General features: G+C 40.1%; 2 protein-coding genes across 2 annotated transcripts; both read right to left on the bottom strand.

Annotated features, from left to right (window-relative positions):
* Nucleotides 1-1945: 1945 nt before the first annotated feature.
* Nucleotides 1946-8014, bottom strand: atxn7l3b (ataxin 7 like 3b). The gene is made up of 9 exons (XM_080747796.1): nt 7925-8014; nt 7304-7361; nt 6942-7065; nt 6094-6226; nt 5061-5232; nt 4282-4382; nt 4156-4178; nt 3724-3769; nt 1946-2954 (listed from the first exon to the last, which is right to left on the bottom strand). Exons 3-9 carry the CDS (start codon nt 6990-6992, stop codon nt 2875-2877), a joined length of 606 nt encoding a protein of 201 aa, XP_080603922.1. The 5' UTR covers nt 6993-7065; nt 7304-7361; nt 7925-8014; the 3' UTR covers nt 1946-2874.
* Nucleotides 8015-8247: 233 nt separating this feature from the next.
* LOC308303353 (nucleolar transcription factor 1-like) lies at nt 8248-18888 on the bottom strand. Its single transcript, XM_080747708.1, has 15 exons — nt 18504-18888; nt 17445-17620; nt 16663-16743; nt 15982-16137; nt 15262-15326; nt 15009-15057; nt 14585-14646; nt 13308-13449; nt 13071-13130; nt 12881-12933; nt 12488-12677; nt 12152-12199; nt 11545-11682; nt 9969-10031; nt 8248-8953 (listed from the first exon to the last, which is right to left on the bottom strand). The coding sequence occupies exons 1-15, from the start codon at nt 18565-18567 to the stop codon at nt 8891-8893; spliced, it is 1410 nt and encodes a 469-aa protein (XP_080603834.1). The 5' UTR covers nt 18568-18888; the 3' UTR covers nt 8248-8890.
* Between the last annotated feature and the right edge of the window lie 239 nt (nt 18889-19127).

The raw sequence follows: 19127 nt of genomic DNA, 5'->3' as shown, positions 1-19127 counted from the left end.
ACCCAGCCAGCCGCATGCAGTTGCCGTGCTGTTTGTCATCCCCAACCGTTGTCCCTGTGCTCGCCGCCTCGCTGTCTCTTCATCTACTCCGCTGTTTCTGACAGTTTGCCACATACAACGTGACAGAAGAAGCGTCTATAAACGACGTATCTTCTGCCCACCTGGCTGCTTTCACTACAAACTGTGTACTACACAAATACAATACTGTACTACCGCGCTGTCTGACTGTCTGTAGGCAGACTGTGCGTGTGCGTACTAGAGCGCGCCCCCAGTGGTGTAAAGTAACTAAGTACATTTACTCAAGTACTGTACTATAAGTACAATTTTGAGATACTTGTACTTCACTGGAGTATTTTACTTCTACTCCATTACAACCATCAATAGACCTACACATTGTAGGCCCTACTTTTACTCCACTACAATTATTTGACAAGTTACTTTGTACATTTGGATTGTTATGACAGAACATAACCACTTCATCTCTAGGACTATATATTTCCCTAGTCTATATATTTGAAAATAGCCGATCTACAATTGTGAGCTTGTAGATGCTCTTTTCAAAATATGTTCTATCCATTAATATCTTTGAAAACATTTGAATTTGTTATGGGACATTCTGCATAATGAGTAGCCTACTTTCTACTTTTGTACTTTCACTCAAGTAGGTCTACATTTTGAACTACGTACAACAGCAGTAGGCCTATTTAAGTAAAGAAGTAGCCTACTTTTTCCACCACTGTTTGACCCACCTGGCTGCTTTCATTACTGTCCAGTAGACTTGCACCCCTGTGCCTCCATCCCATGATGAGCCATGAAACAAGCCATAGGCTTTTTTTGTGTGTATCCTTTTAGTTGACCTTGTACCAGAGTGAATGAACTGTACTGTCATGATCATGAAACTGTACATTTGATTTTCCTATGCAAACTTCTAATAAAGTCTTCAATCAATCAATAGCCGGGAAAGAAAAAAATCTATTTAAAAATAGATTGTGGTTCTCAAACGTTTTCATATAAGGACCCCAATTTATGGAGAGAAATGAGACCCCAGTCACTTCAGTTTAGAGCACTGCAGAGTGGAAGTCTGTGCATTTTTGACCAGCTTGTTGACGCATCATTAATGCATCAAAGATGGCAATTATGTCTGCACTGTCAAATAGTTAGACATCTATTCTAAGATAGCATCGAAGTGGTTGGCCTTCACTATAGTGTGATGTAGCTAGACTAGGTTCTAAACAAGAAAGCATGTTTAAAGTTGTTGCACAGACATTAAGCACTTTTACATGAACAGGTGGCAGGGGGGGTGATTAGTACGGCCCCTTGGGATTCTGAAATGTGGCCCCCTGAGCAATTTAGTTGAATACACCTGCTGTTGAGGGTGCTTAATTTCTGATTTAACATATGCTTGCTTGGTTTCTCCCAATAAATAATTATCCTATTATTATTTTCAAACTATATGTTCATTGACAAAAAAAAAAGGGGGGGGGGGGGGGGGATTCATTGCTGATACTGTTCTGTGTAGTGTGGTTGTTGTGTTTGTTCCTACTGTTGGTTTTCACTGTGGCCGCTGGGCGCCGGTTGGTGGTGGTCTACGTAGGTGTATAGTGTATCTGTATAGGCTACAACCGTAAAAAAGGAAAAGACCCGAAAAAAAAAACGAGTCATGTAGACTGCTATTATTATGATCATCACTATCATTATTAAAGGCCTGTATGAATGATATGTATATCTGACCCTAATCCAATAGCCCCCCCTTGTGGCAAACTGCTTCCGACTGTCAGTAGTCCATGCTTGCAGGTCACTTTGCTTGAGGATGAGGTACTGAGGCTCATTGTTCTCACTGCTTTACTTTACAGAAATCCACACTCACGGTCTATGCACAAACTGAATTGAGTTGAATTAATAACACCACAGCACAGGTAACAAATCATTTATTATGCTAGACAGATGAACAAAACTGAGCCAGGATAGCAGCAATTCAACTATTCGAATATTTACACTATCACATCACACCGAGGATACATGTAACCCTTTACAATGTAAACACAAGATACAAAGACATTTTTGAATGCTAGAAAACAAGCCCAGCGATCCACTGAAAAATGAAACTATAGAAACCCGCTTTTCTTAGCAAATACCTGCTTGTACAGTAAGGTGGGTTTGTTTGCTGAGCGTTTAAAAAAAAAAGTGTTTCCACAGGTGAACAACAACTGACAGAGTCCCTTCTCATGTACACTGTATTAATTAATTGGCTGGAGAGTCAGGATATTGACTGGATGAATGAGAAAATAAAAGACCAACCATTACTCATGATTGTCTGGAAGGTAATGTGACGACTTATCATAATTTTTTGTCATTAAAAAGAGGCCTGAAATTGTGAGAAAATTAAAGTTTACATAATTCCTAATTACTCCTCTATGTGAACACTTGACTTAACATGATTAGCTCTTTCCTCAGCTGCAACCGTCTGGCCACCGGATGTCTTCCACCTACATCAGTCTCTGTGCAGTGAAAAGCTCTATGGTGCTATTCTTTTATTTTGGACTCCAGCAAATAATATACATAACAAAATTAACTGGAAAGAGAAAAAAAAACTATGAGTGTTGGTACAATTAGTTTGTGAAAAACAACAAAATGCGTCAAGTATACTGTGGAAGGTCCGGTCTGCTTCTGCAGAACCGCAAACACCGTAGATGTCACCTAAAACATCAATGTCCATTCATTTAACAACGAAAAAAGAATCAAGGGTGAAGTGTTATTGGTCTTCCCCTTTCTGTGTGTGTGTGTGTGTGTGTGTGTGTGTGTGTGTGTGTGTGTGTGTGTGTGTGTGTGAGAACATACACATGTGACAGTTTTGTGCGTTTGTGGGAGAGTGTGTTACTGGGGGAACGCTTCATCTTTCATCAACATACGTGGGCTCTCCTGGTTTTCCATACGCCGTCTGGGGCCCATCATGCCTGGGGGGAGGGGGGGGGGGGGTACATTAAGACTTATTATGACTTCTGACTGAGTACATTCAGTGTCTATCAACTATATCAATTTATACTCCCATCACATGACAGAGTTGCTTGCCAAATAGAGTATTTTTCAAGCAAACAACTCTTCAAAAACCGTTGCTTGTTGGTTTGTAAATCTGTTATTTTCAGACACTCTAATTATACAGCAGAATATAAATTGGGTTTAAGACACAACAAAGAAGAAGAATAGCCACAACAGCAAAATAGTGTGATAATAATGTGACGGGAATGAAGTGGAGGTGATTTGCAGTAAGCCCCAATGAAATCAAACCCAGGCCAACTAAATAATAATTCAACATGTATTGTAAATAGGCCTATTGATATTTCTATTTCTATGAAAACCATCGACAATTAACTGCAAAGGTGCATCAATAGTATAATATTGTTCCTTTAAACTGAGGTTTGTTTAAACTTGAACAGAGTATCAAATGGGTGGATCATAATGCATTGGAGGAAAAAAGAAGAAGACATAAATAAAGCAAAAACAACACATTAAAAAAGGTATTAGGAAATGTCACTGTGATCTAAATATAAATACCACAGATAAATACCACTGATGTCTTGCTACACAAAACTGTCACAATTCAAACATGTCATCATGGCTATATCAGACTATAAGGAAAATCTTTTTAAATTACAATATCAATACAAACTACAGAGTACAAACTACATTTATAAATTAATGTTAAATATGAATTATTTAACTTACCACTCTTATGCTTAAATGATTTGGATCTTCTAGGTGAGTTTGGATTCTGTGGTAGAAAGAGAAGCAAACAGTTCAAATACTAATCAAAGCAATGCTCAAACATCTTGGGGAATAATCAACAACATTGTCATGTATTTAATACAGTTAGATTCATGATGGTGGTATTGAAATAAAGCATTTTCTATTATAACCCTAACAGAACTCTGTTAAGCCCACTCAAGGCACAAAATGTCTTGGTTGTCTGCAGAAAGAATGGCATTATTCTTTCACACTCCGGCTTTGATGTGATGCTGGATACATGACAGGGCAAAGGCTTTCATTCGGCAGTAAAGTGGGGCAAGCAGATAAAGCTGTCATCGAAAGGCAATGCAACATTCCCCAGATCAAAGGACACACTGTGCCAACAGGCTTTTTTGGTGAACATGACAGTACCTTGTCAGATTTCCTTTTCTTGGCTGTAAAAGAAAAACACCATAACTTTTAGATTTTGACAACAGAGATACGGATGATATACACATCATGAAAGAAAAAAGAAATAGTCGTGGTGTAGCACATTACCTTTCTTTTCTGCACCATAAGACCAATCATTGTCATTAACGTCATCGTTATCCTCTTGGTCACTCTCCGATTTATTGTTGGTATTATTACCAGTGACTATTCTGCAGAGGGCAAGAGGGAGAGAGGGGAGGTGATGACTCAGCAATAATCAATAAGAATGTAGCTATAACATGATCATAAGGCATTATTGTGATTTGAATCGTTTTTGTCTACAACTGCCATGCCCTGATTTTGAACATCAATATCTGAATTATTATATATAAATGATGAATGGCTCTATAGCGGGCAAGTACAACTGCAGCAGTGTCAGCTAATTTCCCTCTGTGTGCTTTGACTATCAATCGCCTTCGTGAAGTCAAACACGGCCACAGCCGCAACAACAAATAAAAGATAAATTCATGAGAGGCAGTATACCTCTGCAACACAGACAGTGCCATAGTCGCATATCCTTGTATCTCCATAATGTCAATGTTTTTATCGTAAATTAATGCCCTACTTCGTCGTACAAGTGTGTCACACCAAAGTAGCTAAAATAACCGATCTACAAGGTCATAATGCGATGCATTTTAACGCGTACACTTACAGTGAAAGTGGATAAGCCTGTCTGTGGGTTTCATAAACATTTAACCAATTGTTTAAAAGAGCTTGTGAATAAATAATAACTGCATTGAATCCATTAGAACGCAGCTCCCTCCCATGGTTTGGACATACGCATGCTGCCCAAAATTGGCAGTTTCCAAAGATTATCTTTATGTGTATAAATAAGTCTGCTGATGTACCTGCGGTTGGCAATGCGGCTACTGTTGCGTCCCATGCCCAAGCATTTCTCCAGGTGAGGAGCGAAGCGCGAGGCAGCGATGCTGCGGCTGCAGTTGGGACAAACGCACTCCTTGTTCTTCCACTGGTTATACACCTGGCCGAACACGTCCACCCCTGGCTGGTCCACTATTTCTGGAGGTTTGAAAAGGGTGTAAAGTATTCAGTTATTAACCCCCTCTCAACCCTGTAGCCACATCAAACTATCTGTCCATAAATACACACACACACACACACACACACACACACACACACACACACACACACACACACACACACACACACACACACACACACACACACACACACACACACACACACCATAAATGACATAATGGTGTGTCTATTACAATGGTATACAACTGTTATTCCAATTTCAACTTTGAATCACACAATCAATCACACGTGTGAACAACATTGTCGACTCGTGTTACCTTTCACTGTACTTGAATATTTAATACACATTTCTTTACTGTTGTTGTTTTGTTTCTGCAGTACAAAATGGTGTCTGGTACTCGCACCTAGCACCAGTGGTCTGCTACCTGCTGTGCTGACCTTTATTTTCTTGTCAAATCTATGATTATTAGTATTCTTTCTTGTGCAGCTGTTATCTCCTTGCTCTGCACCTGTCTTTTGTTTCTTTGCTACTGTAACAGCCGCTGGTAACTGAATTTCCCCCATGGGATCAATAAAGGTCTATCTATGTATAATGCTATTGCTAAGTGATGTCGCTAGTACTTGCACCAGAGAGTGACTGCCTTGTTTCCATTAATTTGTTTTAAGTAGGCTATACATCTCTTGAATATTGTTATGTTATTTGACATTTTCCTATTTCTTATGATTATCCTTTAGACTGCAATTTGTGGAAGCTTGCACGGAAATATGTTCCACCCACACACCTCTGAACTTGAAATACAGGCCTACAAGTGTGGCCGGAAGTGATAGAATTCGCCCTTTAGATTAGCAGCCAGGGACACACAATGTCCTTGCACTTACCAAAGTCCCTCATGCTCTCTTGGTCCGTGTCATCCAGGAAGAAGTAGCCCTGTTTGACGGCCCTGTGGACCTCAAAGCACAGGCCCAGGCACGCATCCTCCACCAAGTCAGACAGGATGTCCTGAGCTAGGCCCTGGCAGGCAGACAGGCAGCCAAGAGGCAGGGGAGTAGGGAGGGAGATGGGACGATTTGAAAATGTCAGATCACGATTATTTTGACCAAAGAAATTGCGATTTACGATATTATCGCGATAATCTAAATATCCATCCATTATCCTGGGGGCGGAACATTTAGCAAATGAAAGCAGATCTATAGTTCACAACGTGTCGCGTTGCAACGCGTTGTGAGCTTGTAGATCGGCTATTTTTTGTCAAAGAGATTTGGTAGAGAGTGAAAAAAATAGACTATATCAAGTAGGTTATTTACAGGTCCCCTTTACCAATTATAGTAGAGGGTTAAGTGGTACCGGATATGCAGCTCGGCAAATAAAAGGTGAATTGATCCCAGTGCATGACGGAGGACGATTTCACGATAAATTAAATCTCTACAATACGATTATCGTGAGTCTTTTTTTATCACGGTAAACTATAATAGCGATTATCGTCCCATCCCTACAGGGGAGGAAACATTGTGAAGTTATACCGACGACACCAACACTGAGCTGAAACATTTAGCAGCAATGCCATTACAGTCAGCCAGAAAACATTTTGTGTTTGTTGTTACACCGTTGAACAACTTGACACTCATTCACTTAGTATGCAGGAGCTCTGACTGCACACATCATGTGCTGTAGCTGTGCCATGGGAACTATCTAACTAGGCCCTAGGCCTATAGTCTAACTACTGTACCTCCAATTTGCTGTTGTCCAGGCTGGACATTGAAACCTCCTCCATTTTCATTTGCCAGAACTACAAGATCAGCCAACACTGCTGTGGTCATACTGTAGCGCAGCAAGCATTGGCCAAGACAGGGCTGAAGCAAGAGAATAGCAGATAGTTAGCATCATTGTAGTGTAAACAAAATGATCAGTGTGTACACCCATTCATTTAGCTGTGAGAGTACAAATGGACACTTACCTATTTGTAACTCTGAGAGTGTACAAAAATGGAACCAAATTGCATAGTGTAACCTACACTGCCATAAAACTGGGGATTTTAGTGTGTAGGTGCTTCATTGTGTGTGTGGTCTATGAGACGTGATGTATACTTACAACTGCACGTTGAATACTGCGAGGGAGTGGATTCCAGACTTTCCACGTCTATAACCATCTAATAACACAAAGAATGGGAAGTTGGATCGCTGTCACACAACTCCATCATTTCTAACGAAACACACCAGCGCCAAGATCGCACATTAAACAGTATCAACTCGGCGATGATTCCAGCTAATAATGTCTGATGATAAAAGTAGCTTAGCTAAAATCTCTTGCTAAACAAAACAAAGAGCATGGCCATTGATGGACAGGATACATGAAATGAATACGCCAAGAATATAGGGACAGACACGTTAAAATGGCAACATTCTTTCCCCCCCATTTGCGTGGAACCCTGCAAGCAAACAGCAATCGACAATGACTTCACTTATCTGCTACAATGTAACTGATCTACAATGTAAACGTTGTAGATCGGTTACATTGTAGCAGATCAGTGAAATTGGTTGTTTGTGACTCAAGCTTGTCCAACACAAGCCAGCCCAACAACACTGCTGCACTGCGGCTGTTCGCACAACTATCTCCCTGCATCAAATGACGCTTATATCACTACATCCGACAACAATCTACGAAAAACGTTAAAGGTCGCGTTTCTGCAGATTAGTAATTGTGTTTATTTACCTAATTCGGCAGGCATCCATCTTTACGCCAGAGTTCAGGCAGTAGCAATCGATCGCTACACACAGGTCGGGGTTTATGCTGTAATGCTCCAGATATCCACAGTGAACTCCAGCACAGTCAAGCACATGCATTTGATCATCCAGACTGACTGGTCATGTGACCCGATATTCGGCCGCAGTAGCTTTTTTTTTTATTGTCGTTACTTTGTATTCAACTTGTTTTGTGGTCACCTCACCGTCACCTGAAAGTAAACGATTTGATTCATTTCATAATAAGCCGTGGCTGTGAATTTGACCAAATCAAAACGAATCACACCATAGAAGAACGTTTACAAAAACAGTTTATTGAGATTAACCAAGTATACATTTGTAAAACTGTACTCCTTGATTAAATAATTTCAAACAATTCTCCACATTCAGTTTGCCACAATAATAATAAATCTGAAAAAATGAAACTGAAGCTGAAAAGCTCCGTGCAGTCCAGTCCCAGACCTGCAAACACCTGTCCTGCAAACACCTGCTTGATTGATCAGATCATGACCCATTTCTCATCATATGGCTGTCACTGTCACTAACCCCAAATAAATTATTTTGAACTGAAAATTAATAATGTTTAAATTAGGACAATGTAGATCAATCTTTCCCAACCTTCTCCGGAGAAGGGCCCACTTGAAAATCTTGAAAACATTTGTGGCCCACCAATCTGACCACTTAACCCCACTGCCCAAAGTTGATCGTAGCCCAGGGCACCAGAAAAGTTGTTAATCCAGCACTGAGTAAACTTTATATTTATCTGTATCACAATGAAAAAATAGAGTCTTTTGTAATGTTCCATCCATTGGCCCACTTGCAATACCCTTGTAGCCCACAGGCTGCATCCCTGATGCAGAATGAAGGAGAAGACAACTGCACTCTCAAATCAAAGTCCACTTCTGAACAGTTGGTGCCAAGGGATCTCCATCATGTGTTAGCAGGCCTCAAACATCATCCCATCCTCTTCCTCCTCCTCCTCCTCGTCGTCATCCTCATCCTATGTATCAACAGAACCAACATTATTGATCATAAAAAGAGTGGATTGGGACTGGGTGAGATCAATTCAAAATTTCAGGATTATTTCAACTTTTGCCCCGATTACTACCACCAAAGTCCTGACGTCACTGCCGCCCGCAAGAGGGCGCTATCCCCGCTATCCCATTGTTATTTTTGTGTTGAGATCCCCATAGGGGAATCTTAGATTGCCTCATATAAGAACTGTGCTAAAAAAAATAAACAAACCACCCCAGCGATTTTACTCATATATGAAGCATCGATTGAAGGTGGAAATGTACAAATTTACCCAAAGAGTCCAACAAAACCCAGCGACTACATTTCCCATGAACACGGCTAGTAGCACAGTGATTTCAAACCGAGCAGTGACGTCAAACTTCGGTGGTCTATTGATACGATTATTTAAACAAAGAAGTGAAAATAGAAGATCTGTAAGCTCACAACATTGTTGTGAACTGTTGTGAGCTTGTAGATGAGCCATTTTTCTCAATGTCAAAGTATAATACAGGGTTAATTGTTTAATCAGACTAATAGATTTAGTCGCTTATAAAAAACAATCTATTATAACTTTTTCACGGCAATTTGTTGATATACTTATATATATATATAAGTACAAAAATATAGAAATAGACACTTTACTTCTCGATTATTCCATTAGCCTTAAGATTAAAGGAGTAGTTCACACAAAACATTATTTTTTTTTTTTTTATCAATTACACACCCCATGAAGCCTTGAATTTGTGGACATTTTATCACATTCCTGAGCCAATAATTTGATGATCGGGTCATGGGTCAGTAGGAGACTCCGCCGTTCGTCAAATTATTGGCTTAAGAATAAGACAAAAATAAACAAAAAAATCTCCATGAATTAAAGGCAACTCTTTGGGGTGAACTAGAAGGTAATTCTAAAATCCGTTTTTTATATACGTATGTTTAGATAATTTCCCTGCCATATAATGGAAGATTGCAAAATGGCGGCGGTGTTTTAATATTCTAACCTCGGTTGAATCATAATCTTCATCATCACTGCTGTAGTCATCATAGTCCTCATCTTCAGAATCCTATGAGAGATGTAAACAAATTAAACATTATATTCCTTCATTAATCATAGCAGTTCGTCGGCTCTACTGTAAAGGCATAATGACTTTATTTGGCATGGTGTTAGGTATATGGGCATAAGGTTTTCAAAATCCATCGCAAACAAGTTGGGTTCGCTCCCTAGTGGTCTGTTTGCAATTAATCCAGTATTAAATAGGTCAGTATATGGTTAAAAACCCAATAAGAGAATTTTCAATGATTCTGTTACTATTCGGTATGCTAAATGACATACTAAAACTTTAGGAGAAAGGCATCATTTTCAAGATTGCGTCCAAGGGAGTTTAACTCATTGACGGCCAACATTTACATTTCGACTTGGACCATCGGTAATAACTCTGTAAACTTGTTTTGGGGAAATTTAAAATGCATATAAATGGTGGAGAATGTATGCCATCTTTAAAATAAAGAGGAGCTAGTTTTTCTTATTTTTTTGTATGTTATTTAGCATACCCAATAGTAATAGAATCCAATTGGAAAATCTCCTCTATCAATTATTTGGGGTTTCAACCATATACTGACCTATTTAATATTGGATTCATTGCAAACAAACCACTAGGGGGTGAGCCCAACTTGTTTGCAATGGTTTTTGACAATCCTATGCCCATACCTAACACCATGCCATGGTAAATAATAAAATAAAACCCGCTACCTTCACTATTCACCGTGTTCATTAATTTTCATGACTACCGTAGTAGCTGTGGTGATAATGATTTACAGTGTACCTGTGTACCTGCTGTGTAACTCACCAGATACAGTATATGCACAGGAAGCTGGTATTCAATCACCTATTCAAAACATCCATTGCAAAAACTCATATTCATATTTGCTAGAAAAACACCGGGACCAGCCTTTTGGGGAGAAAATAAGTACATCTAAAAGGTAAGACACTAGCCATCTAGGCCAGAACATGTGGATCCCCATTGACACATCCACTGATTGACACATTCACATATTGATTGGTCTGATGAATAACTTTATGTATTGATTAATATACAGTGGTTCTCAACCTGTAGGTCAGGACCCCCAGGGTGGTCCCCAAATTATTTTGGGGTCGCCGGTCCCCAGATGATTAGCTTAATGTGCAACATTGTTTTCTCACTCAACAGTAAACAAAGTTAAGTTTAAGTGTATATGCACATTTCTAAAGTGACAATTTAAGGACTTTTTAATACCTCTAAAATGACAAATTAAACATTGGCCACGTTGTCAAATATTAGAGGCAGAAATTGTGAAAATAGACGATCTACATGCTCGCTATGCGAGGCGTTGTGAGCATGTAGATCTGCTATTTTCACAATAGAACCGTGTTATACAAAATGTAATGCCTCAACTCTTAGTGCTCGTCAGGGTGGGGGGCCCCCAGTTAAAATATGATTATGTTGGGGGTCACGGCCTGAAAAGGTTGAGAACCACTGACTTAAATGTTTCTTGCAAATGCATTATGGATGAAGGCGTATTGTCACACTATCAACTTACAGAGGGTCGACTTTGTTTTAGGTCGGCTTTTCCTGTTACCATGTTCAAGTTCTCTTTTGCGGCTTCTTCTTCTTTGAGAACCCTTTTTGGTTTGCTTTTCCTCAATGCCTCTATGTCCAAGTCAATGATTTCACAATTCTGCAAAAAATAAGTCAAAAGAAACAGAGAAAAGACTTCTTGAAAATGATGCTTACAAAACGGTGTCATGCTTACAAACAAAATCAAAGGGGAAAACCACCCATTTTCAACATTGAACCATGTCAATAATATACAGTGGAAATAAGAAAAAAAGTCCTCCCCCCTTCCCAACGTATGTGTTAGCCTGGCGTAGCCAGACTATATACTAATGCAGCTAACTATTGTTTAGCTGTGCTAGGCTACTTCTGTGTTACCTAGAACTGGAATTGATTGTTGGGGTCATGTGATCAGTGACATACGGTCGGTGTACTCTTTGGCTCCACTGACCGTAAACTGACCCTAACAATCAATTCCAGTTCTTGGCAACACTTATTCTTATTTCCACACAACAGCTCTAAGGTATATTATGACATGGTTCAATATTGAAAATGTCCCCCCCCCCCCCCCCTTTAAGTGCTTTTAATCTTACCAGGGGTTTATGTGTGCGGTAAGCAGCCTTCTTCTCGGATGACAATTTCTGAAAAATATTGACAGTACATGATCAGAACACGCTAATTAAGACATAGCTCTAAGAACACATGACCGTTTAACCACATGAAAACCTAGTGATCCAATTGTGGATATGTCATGATTGGCGTCGGCGAACATTGTGCAAAAATGGGTGACATATTTGCCAAAAATAGCCGATCAACAAGCTCGCGCCGCCTTGCAATGCGCTGTGAGCTTGTAGATCGGCTATGTTTGCTGTTTGACGTACAACTAACTATGCAAGGGTTAAGTGGTTAACATGGCTTGTATGCCATACCTCAAACCATTTCTTCAGCTCCACAGTGTACTTCATGAAGTTGTCCGCAGCCATGTTGCGGTAGTGGTCCTTGTCAGGTGAAGAGAGTGCCTGCCACAATGGACTAACCACGCTTAATCGCTTCGTTATCTCTGGGACCTCAGCCTTCAGGAGGTCCATATGCTCTCTGCAGAACAATACATGGCCTGATCTGTGTGAGGGAAAGATGCTTAAGATAAGATGCCGAATCTGTTGGAGTGAGTGATATCAAATCAAGTGGCCTTCTCTATCATCAAAGTTGCGAGTGCTTTACTGACTGACCTACTGTAGCTGGACACGAAGTAGCAAAGTGAAGTATAAATCAAGCTTCTGGAAGCATTTTAAACGTTCTGACATAAATTCAGTTATACTCACTGAGTCGGCTTCTTGGGTTCATTTTGAAACATTTCTGCAAGCTTGGTAGAGTTCTGTAAGAGTAACAGAAAAAAATTGAGAAAGCAGCAACATGATAGCAGTATTAGTAGGGCATTAAAGGAAAATGCACAAGTCAGATTCAAATTTGTAATGTAAAAGTAAAGAACGGCACATAAGAGGATTTTGTTACCTCCTTTTTCTTAACTCTCCATCCTTCAGCACTTATATCCTGCTGGTATAGATTCTTCATCTAAAAAGAAAGTAAACAGCAATATTTTCACACTTATAAGATGTGAAACAAGTAACTGGCTTTATTGTGCTTTATCTTGTTATGGCCAAATACTCCCTCTTGGAGATATTAGGCTTTTGGTCTTCAAGCAGAGGCTACTCTACTACACAAAGTTTGAGAACCACTGCTTTGACAAACCTTTTGGAAGCGCTGCTGATACTTGATTTTCGTTTCCTTATCCAGTTCTCGCCAGCGCTTGCCACAAACAGCAATGAAGTTTGAGTTGGTGATGCCCTCCCTGGCAGCCCACTGATCCTTACAGAAGAGTGTGTAGCTATTGCTAAAAACACAAATGGAAATGATATCAATGAGTTATCAATCTGTTATCAGATAAGAAAATATTAATTCACTATCAACGGAAGGACATTGCTTGCATCATTCCCGAATAGGCCGGTGCACTGGTCTAGTAACTTAAATGTACAAAGAAATGACTGCCAATCATGGCTGGTACCTGTAGATAATCTATTTCCGCAATTTTTCAACAGATTAATGTATACAGAACATATGAAGGAAAGGAACGATTCTGACAATAATGCAAAAATAATTGCGATTATCTCAAATAATTGCAATGTATGTCTTGTCCAGGCAATTATGTAATCATTAGGACACAATGGCCCTCATTTATCAAAGTGGTGTAGACCAAATAATGGGCGTACGCCGAGATCACAATTGTCAGCATTTATCATTCTATTGTGTTCAGCATGTGCGAGAGGATTTTGGGGACCACTACGCTGGAATATTTTCATGAAATGGAGAGTAAAGTCTTCCAACTTTGGTAGCCGACAGTAGGCCACGTCTTTCTGGAGTTATGTGCCCACCACACACCAGCCTTCATTACGCTTTACGCATTCATTCATCAAATTACGATGACGGCCCCATGCTGTCCATCGCTCATAAATGTGGTGTGACAGCAACGGACCACAGGAGGACTCCTTTATTTTGCATAACTGTGTCTCCACTCAGCTGCTGGTCCGCTTCTTCGAAAAGCAGGTGGGGTAATTCTTTACCACATTTATCAACAGCAGAAAAGCTTTACACTACAATAGATAGGGTACGGCCCGGATGGCTGAGGTAGTGGTCCGGGTACCTAGGCTGCTCATGCATGTCGTGGGTTTGACCCCCGATCCCGGCGACCTTTGCCGTGTGTCACTCCCCTTCTCTCCCTCCCCATTTCCTGTCAGTCTACTCAATCAGTCTATCAATAAAAGCAAAAGCCAAAAACACATACATATTTATATTTTATACGTGTGTGTGTGTGTGTGTGTGTGTGTGTGTGTGTGTGTGTGTGTGTGTGTGTGTGTGTAAGACTTGACAGGGTACACCTGCTTCATATCCCACATGGACGTGTCTTATTCCTGGGCTCAATTTTAAGCCGTTTTGTACGTTCCATTGATAAGGGCCTGTGTGTGACTTACGGAGGGGGTTTGACAGGCGTGCTTGATTCGGTTGTCCCCTCAACTTCAGGCTGTTGCTCGTTCTACTTCCAAGAATAGACAACAAGATGAGCAATTCCATGTAAAATGATTATACTTTGGGAGACGACATGGTAGCAATTATGAACATTCATGTGTTCAAGTCCTACTGATGTGTTAACCCCGAGTTATACTTTATCTTACGAATGTTGTGAGCCTTTGTAGATCTGGCTTTTCAGTGTGGAACATCATCTTATGACGGAGTATAAATTAGACTGACTTGAGATTCTCTTAATCTGGTATGTGTATTCCAAGTTGCTCTATTGAAATATCCGCTGAACTTTTATCCAATATGAATCTGATCATAAAAATAAGTACATTTAAAATTCATTGAATGAAAACAACTGGATAACTGTGTTTCACTTACACCACTCTTTTTCTTTTTACGGTAGGACTTGTCCTTATAGTACTGGCTCCTGAAAGATAAAGCTTTGAATGAATGTGGGTAACCTGGAAGACTACCCAACACAATCTTGTGTTCATTAAAAGTAATAATATAACACATTTTGCCATGTACCTCACACATTGGCAAATAATGAAACAAGAACACAGACAGACAGACAGACAGACAGACAGACAGACAGACAGCACTGCAAATTGTCTGCAATACATTTGTTTACCTGAACTGCTTCATCTTTTCTTCATACTCTTTACTGGCACGTTTAAATGTATTGATATATTTCTCCTATGGTAAAAATGGAAAATAAAAAGGTTTTAATGCCCTAGTTAAAGTCTGTGTGTATAGAGCAATGTTTCCAAAGGTATTAGTAAAGCCCCATAAGTGGAGTAACATTTGGACAGGGTTGTGAACAAAGTACAACTTAGTGCCATAAGGTTAATGCAATATGTGACCTGAACAAAATGATTCTGAAAACAGGATTTGAGTTATTATGTGCAATACAGGAACTCCTAGATTCTGAGCTTTTCTAGTGGTCTAAGAATTAACAAAATATGATGTGAGATATGCCTCATTAGCCTACTGACAGTTAACTGTAAAGACATTTAATTCAGATTCTCCAACTTACTTCAAGTACTGTATATTTGAAATTATAACAAAGGTTTAGAGGTGTAAAGGAATGGGTGAAATTCTTCATAAATCTTTCATACAATATGAAATTTCTTCCCAACAGAGACAATATGATAGCGCTAGCAGTCGTGTAACAGCCTGCATTGCCATGACTGTTGTAGTGTGAGTATACTGTACAACCATTGATACACAAACACATGTTCACTCTCTAACTAATCTAATTATATAAATTCCATGTCGCGCCTGATGGGAGTGCCAGCTCAAAACTGTTAAACTGTCTCTAGCATTACCCTCTTCGACTTATAAACTGTACCTTTTTGTCAGCTGGAAGCTGGCTGAACTTTTTATTCGCTTTCTTCATTAGTGCGCCGAAACCTAGGTGTGGGAATTTCTTCTTCAACTTGGCCTGTTTCTCCTGAAAATAAATGCTGTTTGGAGGCACGGGTTTCTTTGGGCAACAAGGATGTATCTGCAGGAGAGGGCATTCATTGTAAATGTACATAATCTGTCAGTGTGTGGTATTCACAAAATGTATTCTTGATATTCCCCATCATACAAAAGTAAGGCTTATTATTTCTGCATGTTACAATGTATAATGTATAATGGATCACTGCGATGTCTTCAGTGTGCTAGAGCAGTGGTTCTCAAACCTTTTCATGTCAAGGACCCCCAAATGTATATGTATTTGGCCAAGGACCCCCATCTGAAAAGATTTTCAAAAATAGCTGATCCACAAACTCACAACGGCCACATTGCGATGCATTGTGAGCCTGGAGATCTGCTAGTTTCGCATAGCCAAAGTATAAAATGGGTTTAAGTGGTTAGACTGCTCCCCAGTTTAGCTGGGGGTCCCCTGGAACCCCCTCAAGGACCCCATAACTTTGAGAACCACTGTGCTAGAGAAAATGTACCAGAGAGAGACCCTTCATGTCTTTGAGTTGTCGACTTTGGAGACAAGCATGCAGTTACTTATTCTTGGTGAGATTTTCCTTACCTTCCAGTTCTTGCTCGAGCGATTACATATGGCGTCCTGTGCCTCGTTAATGAGGTCTGGGAGGGTTCGAACCTTGCGCATCTAAAAATGTTAAAATCAGGAGTATGTCACTTACCACACCACATGCGATACATGAATTTTACTATTTCAGATAACACCCATTATTGGTAGTAGGGATGCGTATCGTCTGCGATACTTTTAACGATCGCATGACGTCGATACTATCGGGTATCGGTTCACGTAAAAACGAACGATACCTCGTTTCGATACTCTGGAACACACCCCTGGCCGGTCGCATCTGTAACAGTTGGGCTACTGAGAGTTTAATGACTGTAGGCTACACTCGTTACTGTGGAAAATAGCCTATAATGTTTATTATTATGATGATGATCCAAAGTCTATACTCTCCGCTCCGCCACACTGTGATCATCATCATCACCTCTGCTCTAACGCAGCAGCCAGCGAGTCACCACTCTTTCTGTGTTGAAGTTAAACTTAAATAAAAAGTATCGAAAATGGTATCGAAAAGGGTATCGTATCGATTCCCAGGTATCGAAAAAGGTATCGTATCGATTCAAAGGTGAACGATACCCATCCCTAATTGGTAGCCAGATGTATCTGGGTACTTTTTGTTATTATTATTATTATAAGCAATTTTGTGGCTACAAAACATTGTGCAAAATTGATACCAGGACTGATATCAACTCATGTTCAACTCATTTTAAAGTTACATAGTTACAGTAATTTAAAGATCGTGGAACAAAAGTCAAAGTGTTACTTACCTTTTGCATAATTTTTATCCACTTAGTTTTGCATTCTTCAGGAGAGTACGGATGAAAAGCCACCAGGCTCCAATCCATCTTCATCTGTGCCTGGTTGTATGCAAACTTCTTTGTTTTTTCAGGGATGTTCTCTTTAATGGCAAGCAGGAGCTTCTGGAGGTCATCTGCGCTCCACTCTATGTTCAAAGAAGGGACAAGGAGAACAATCTCAAGATGAGGTGTACCACCATATAGCTCACTTTGTTTTGTTACGTCAAGGAACCCCGAAATTAATAGACCGCCATCTGAAAATATGTGGTGTCAGCAGAACCACTGGACTAGAACATTGGTTCTCAAAGTGGGGTCCCCCAGTGAGTTCCAGGGGGTCCCCAACTAAATGATAGCTAAGAACCAAATGAACCCTTATGGGTATGTAAGTACCCTCAGAGTGTACGAGTGGAACCAAATGGACCCAGACATTTGTACACTAGTCAGCAAGAACAGATTAACTGAGCTCCAGTTACGTCAAGTGAAAAATGATCTTTTCTTTGGCGATGACTAGCCAGATTGGAGTTAAATTAACATTGATTTTACTATATAAATTGGGGTCTCAGAGATAGAAATGCCATTAAATGGGGGGTCCTTAGCCTAATGAATGTCAAACTGGGGGTCCTTGAAATTATAATGGTTGAGAATCACTGCTAGACTAGAGCCCTAAAGATCTTCTCTCATATGGGGTCCCTGTCCCTGACATATCTTTTCAAATGGGTTCCACGCATAGAGTTATAAGGTTCCGCGTGCAAATAAGTGTCAATTTTGGGGTCCTTGACATGAAGTTTGAGAATAAGAACCACTGCTGCCTGGAAGACATGGAAGTGTTTTGGACGTACATAAACTCGCGTTAGTTTCTATTTGCAGCTCAGTTCTAAGTTCCTGTCTAGAGCCCGCCTACAGCATCCGGCAATTTGGAAATAAACAAATGAATTAACTCACACAACCATTTCCGCATCCGCTCCATTCCGGAACTGCAATGCACAACAAACACAACAAACTTATTATATTACAGCCCAGTCTACGTACCTTGTCCTTTTTCAGTCTCCATTTCTTGAGAAACGTCAGCGTCACTCTCACTCATTGTCCTCATAGAACGGGTATCTCAGTCCTGTGGTGAAGACTGGAACGACCGTTGCGTTCCAACTAAAAACTAGAACCAATAAAGTAGGCTACTTCCCATACAGTGGACCAACTAACGTTAGCTGCTGGAGCTAAGTGTGCATATCCCCCCCTTAAAAACGTGGCTTACTGTTTAATAGGCAGCATTCGTGCACCACGTTAAAATTCACATGACCAAGCCAAAATGTTGTGGAGGACACGAATAAGCAGAACAAATTATTCCTTGAATGTATATGCATACAAAAAAGGCGTCGGGATGTAAACAAGAACGTCTCCAGTCTCCACGTTTTGAAAGCGGGTGCCCAAAGGAGGAGGAACCAATGACATAGCTATGACGTATAATATACGTCTACGTGACGTATCATGGCCGTTGTTACGGTGAGTATAAAGAGGCGGTTCATTTTGACTATTTTCAAGCCTCCCACAAATTTTAATTTACATTGATAGATGGAGCTACAAATATCATCACACAAAAACAAAACAATGTGTAGAATGTGTACTCAGAAATTCAGTCTCTTGTTGGCCAAGTAA

Source organism: Nannobrachium achirus, assembly GCF_963921795.1.
Source record: "Nannobrachium achirus genome assembly, chromosome: 18".
Taxonomy (NCBI): domain Eukaryota; kingdom Metazoa; phylum Chordata; class Actinopteri; order Myctophiformes; family Myctophidae; genus Nannobrachium; species Nannobrachium achirus.
This window is presented reverse-complemented; position numbering and strand designations above follow the sequence as displayed.

What these genes read in the sequence shown, in the direction of transcription:
- atxn7l3b (XM_080747796.1), bottom strand. Translation starts at nt 6,992, where the DNA reads ATGAAAATGGAGGAGGTTTCAATGTCCAGCCTGGACAACAGCAAATTG. An exon ending in AGAGAGCATGAGGGACTTTG is followed by an intron (nt 5,233 to 6,093) that starts GTAAGTGCAAGG and finishes TCAAACCTCCAG; the next exon opens with AAATAGTGGACCAGCCAGGG. An exon ending in ATCATTTAAGCATAAGAGTG is followed by an intron (nt 2,955 to 3,723) that starts GTAAGTTAAATA and finishes CCCTCCCCCCAG; the next exon opens with GCATGATGGGCCCCAGACGG.
- LOC308303353 (XM_080747708.1), bottom strand. Translation starts at nt 18,567, where the DNA reads ATGAGGACAATGAGTGAGAGTGACGCTGACGTTTCTCAAGAAATGGAG. An exon ending in GAAAAGATGAAGCAGTTCAG is followed by an intron (nt 15,058 to 15,261) that starts GTAAACAAATGT and finishes TTTATCTTTCAG; the next exon opens with GAGCCAGTACTATAAGGACA. An exon ending in AGCTGAAGAAATGGTTTGAG is followed by an intron (nt 12,200 to 12,487) that starts GTATGGCATACA and finishes AATATTTTTCAG; the next exon opens with AAATTGTCATCCGAGAAGAA.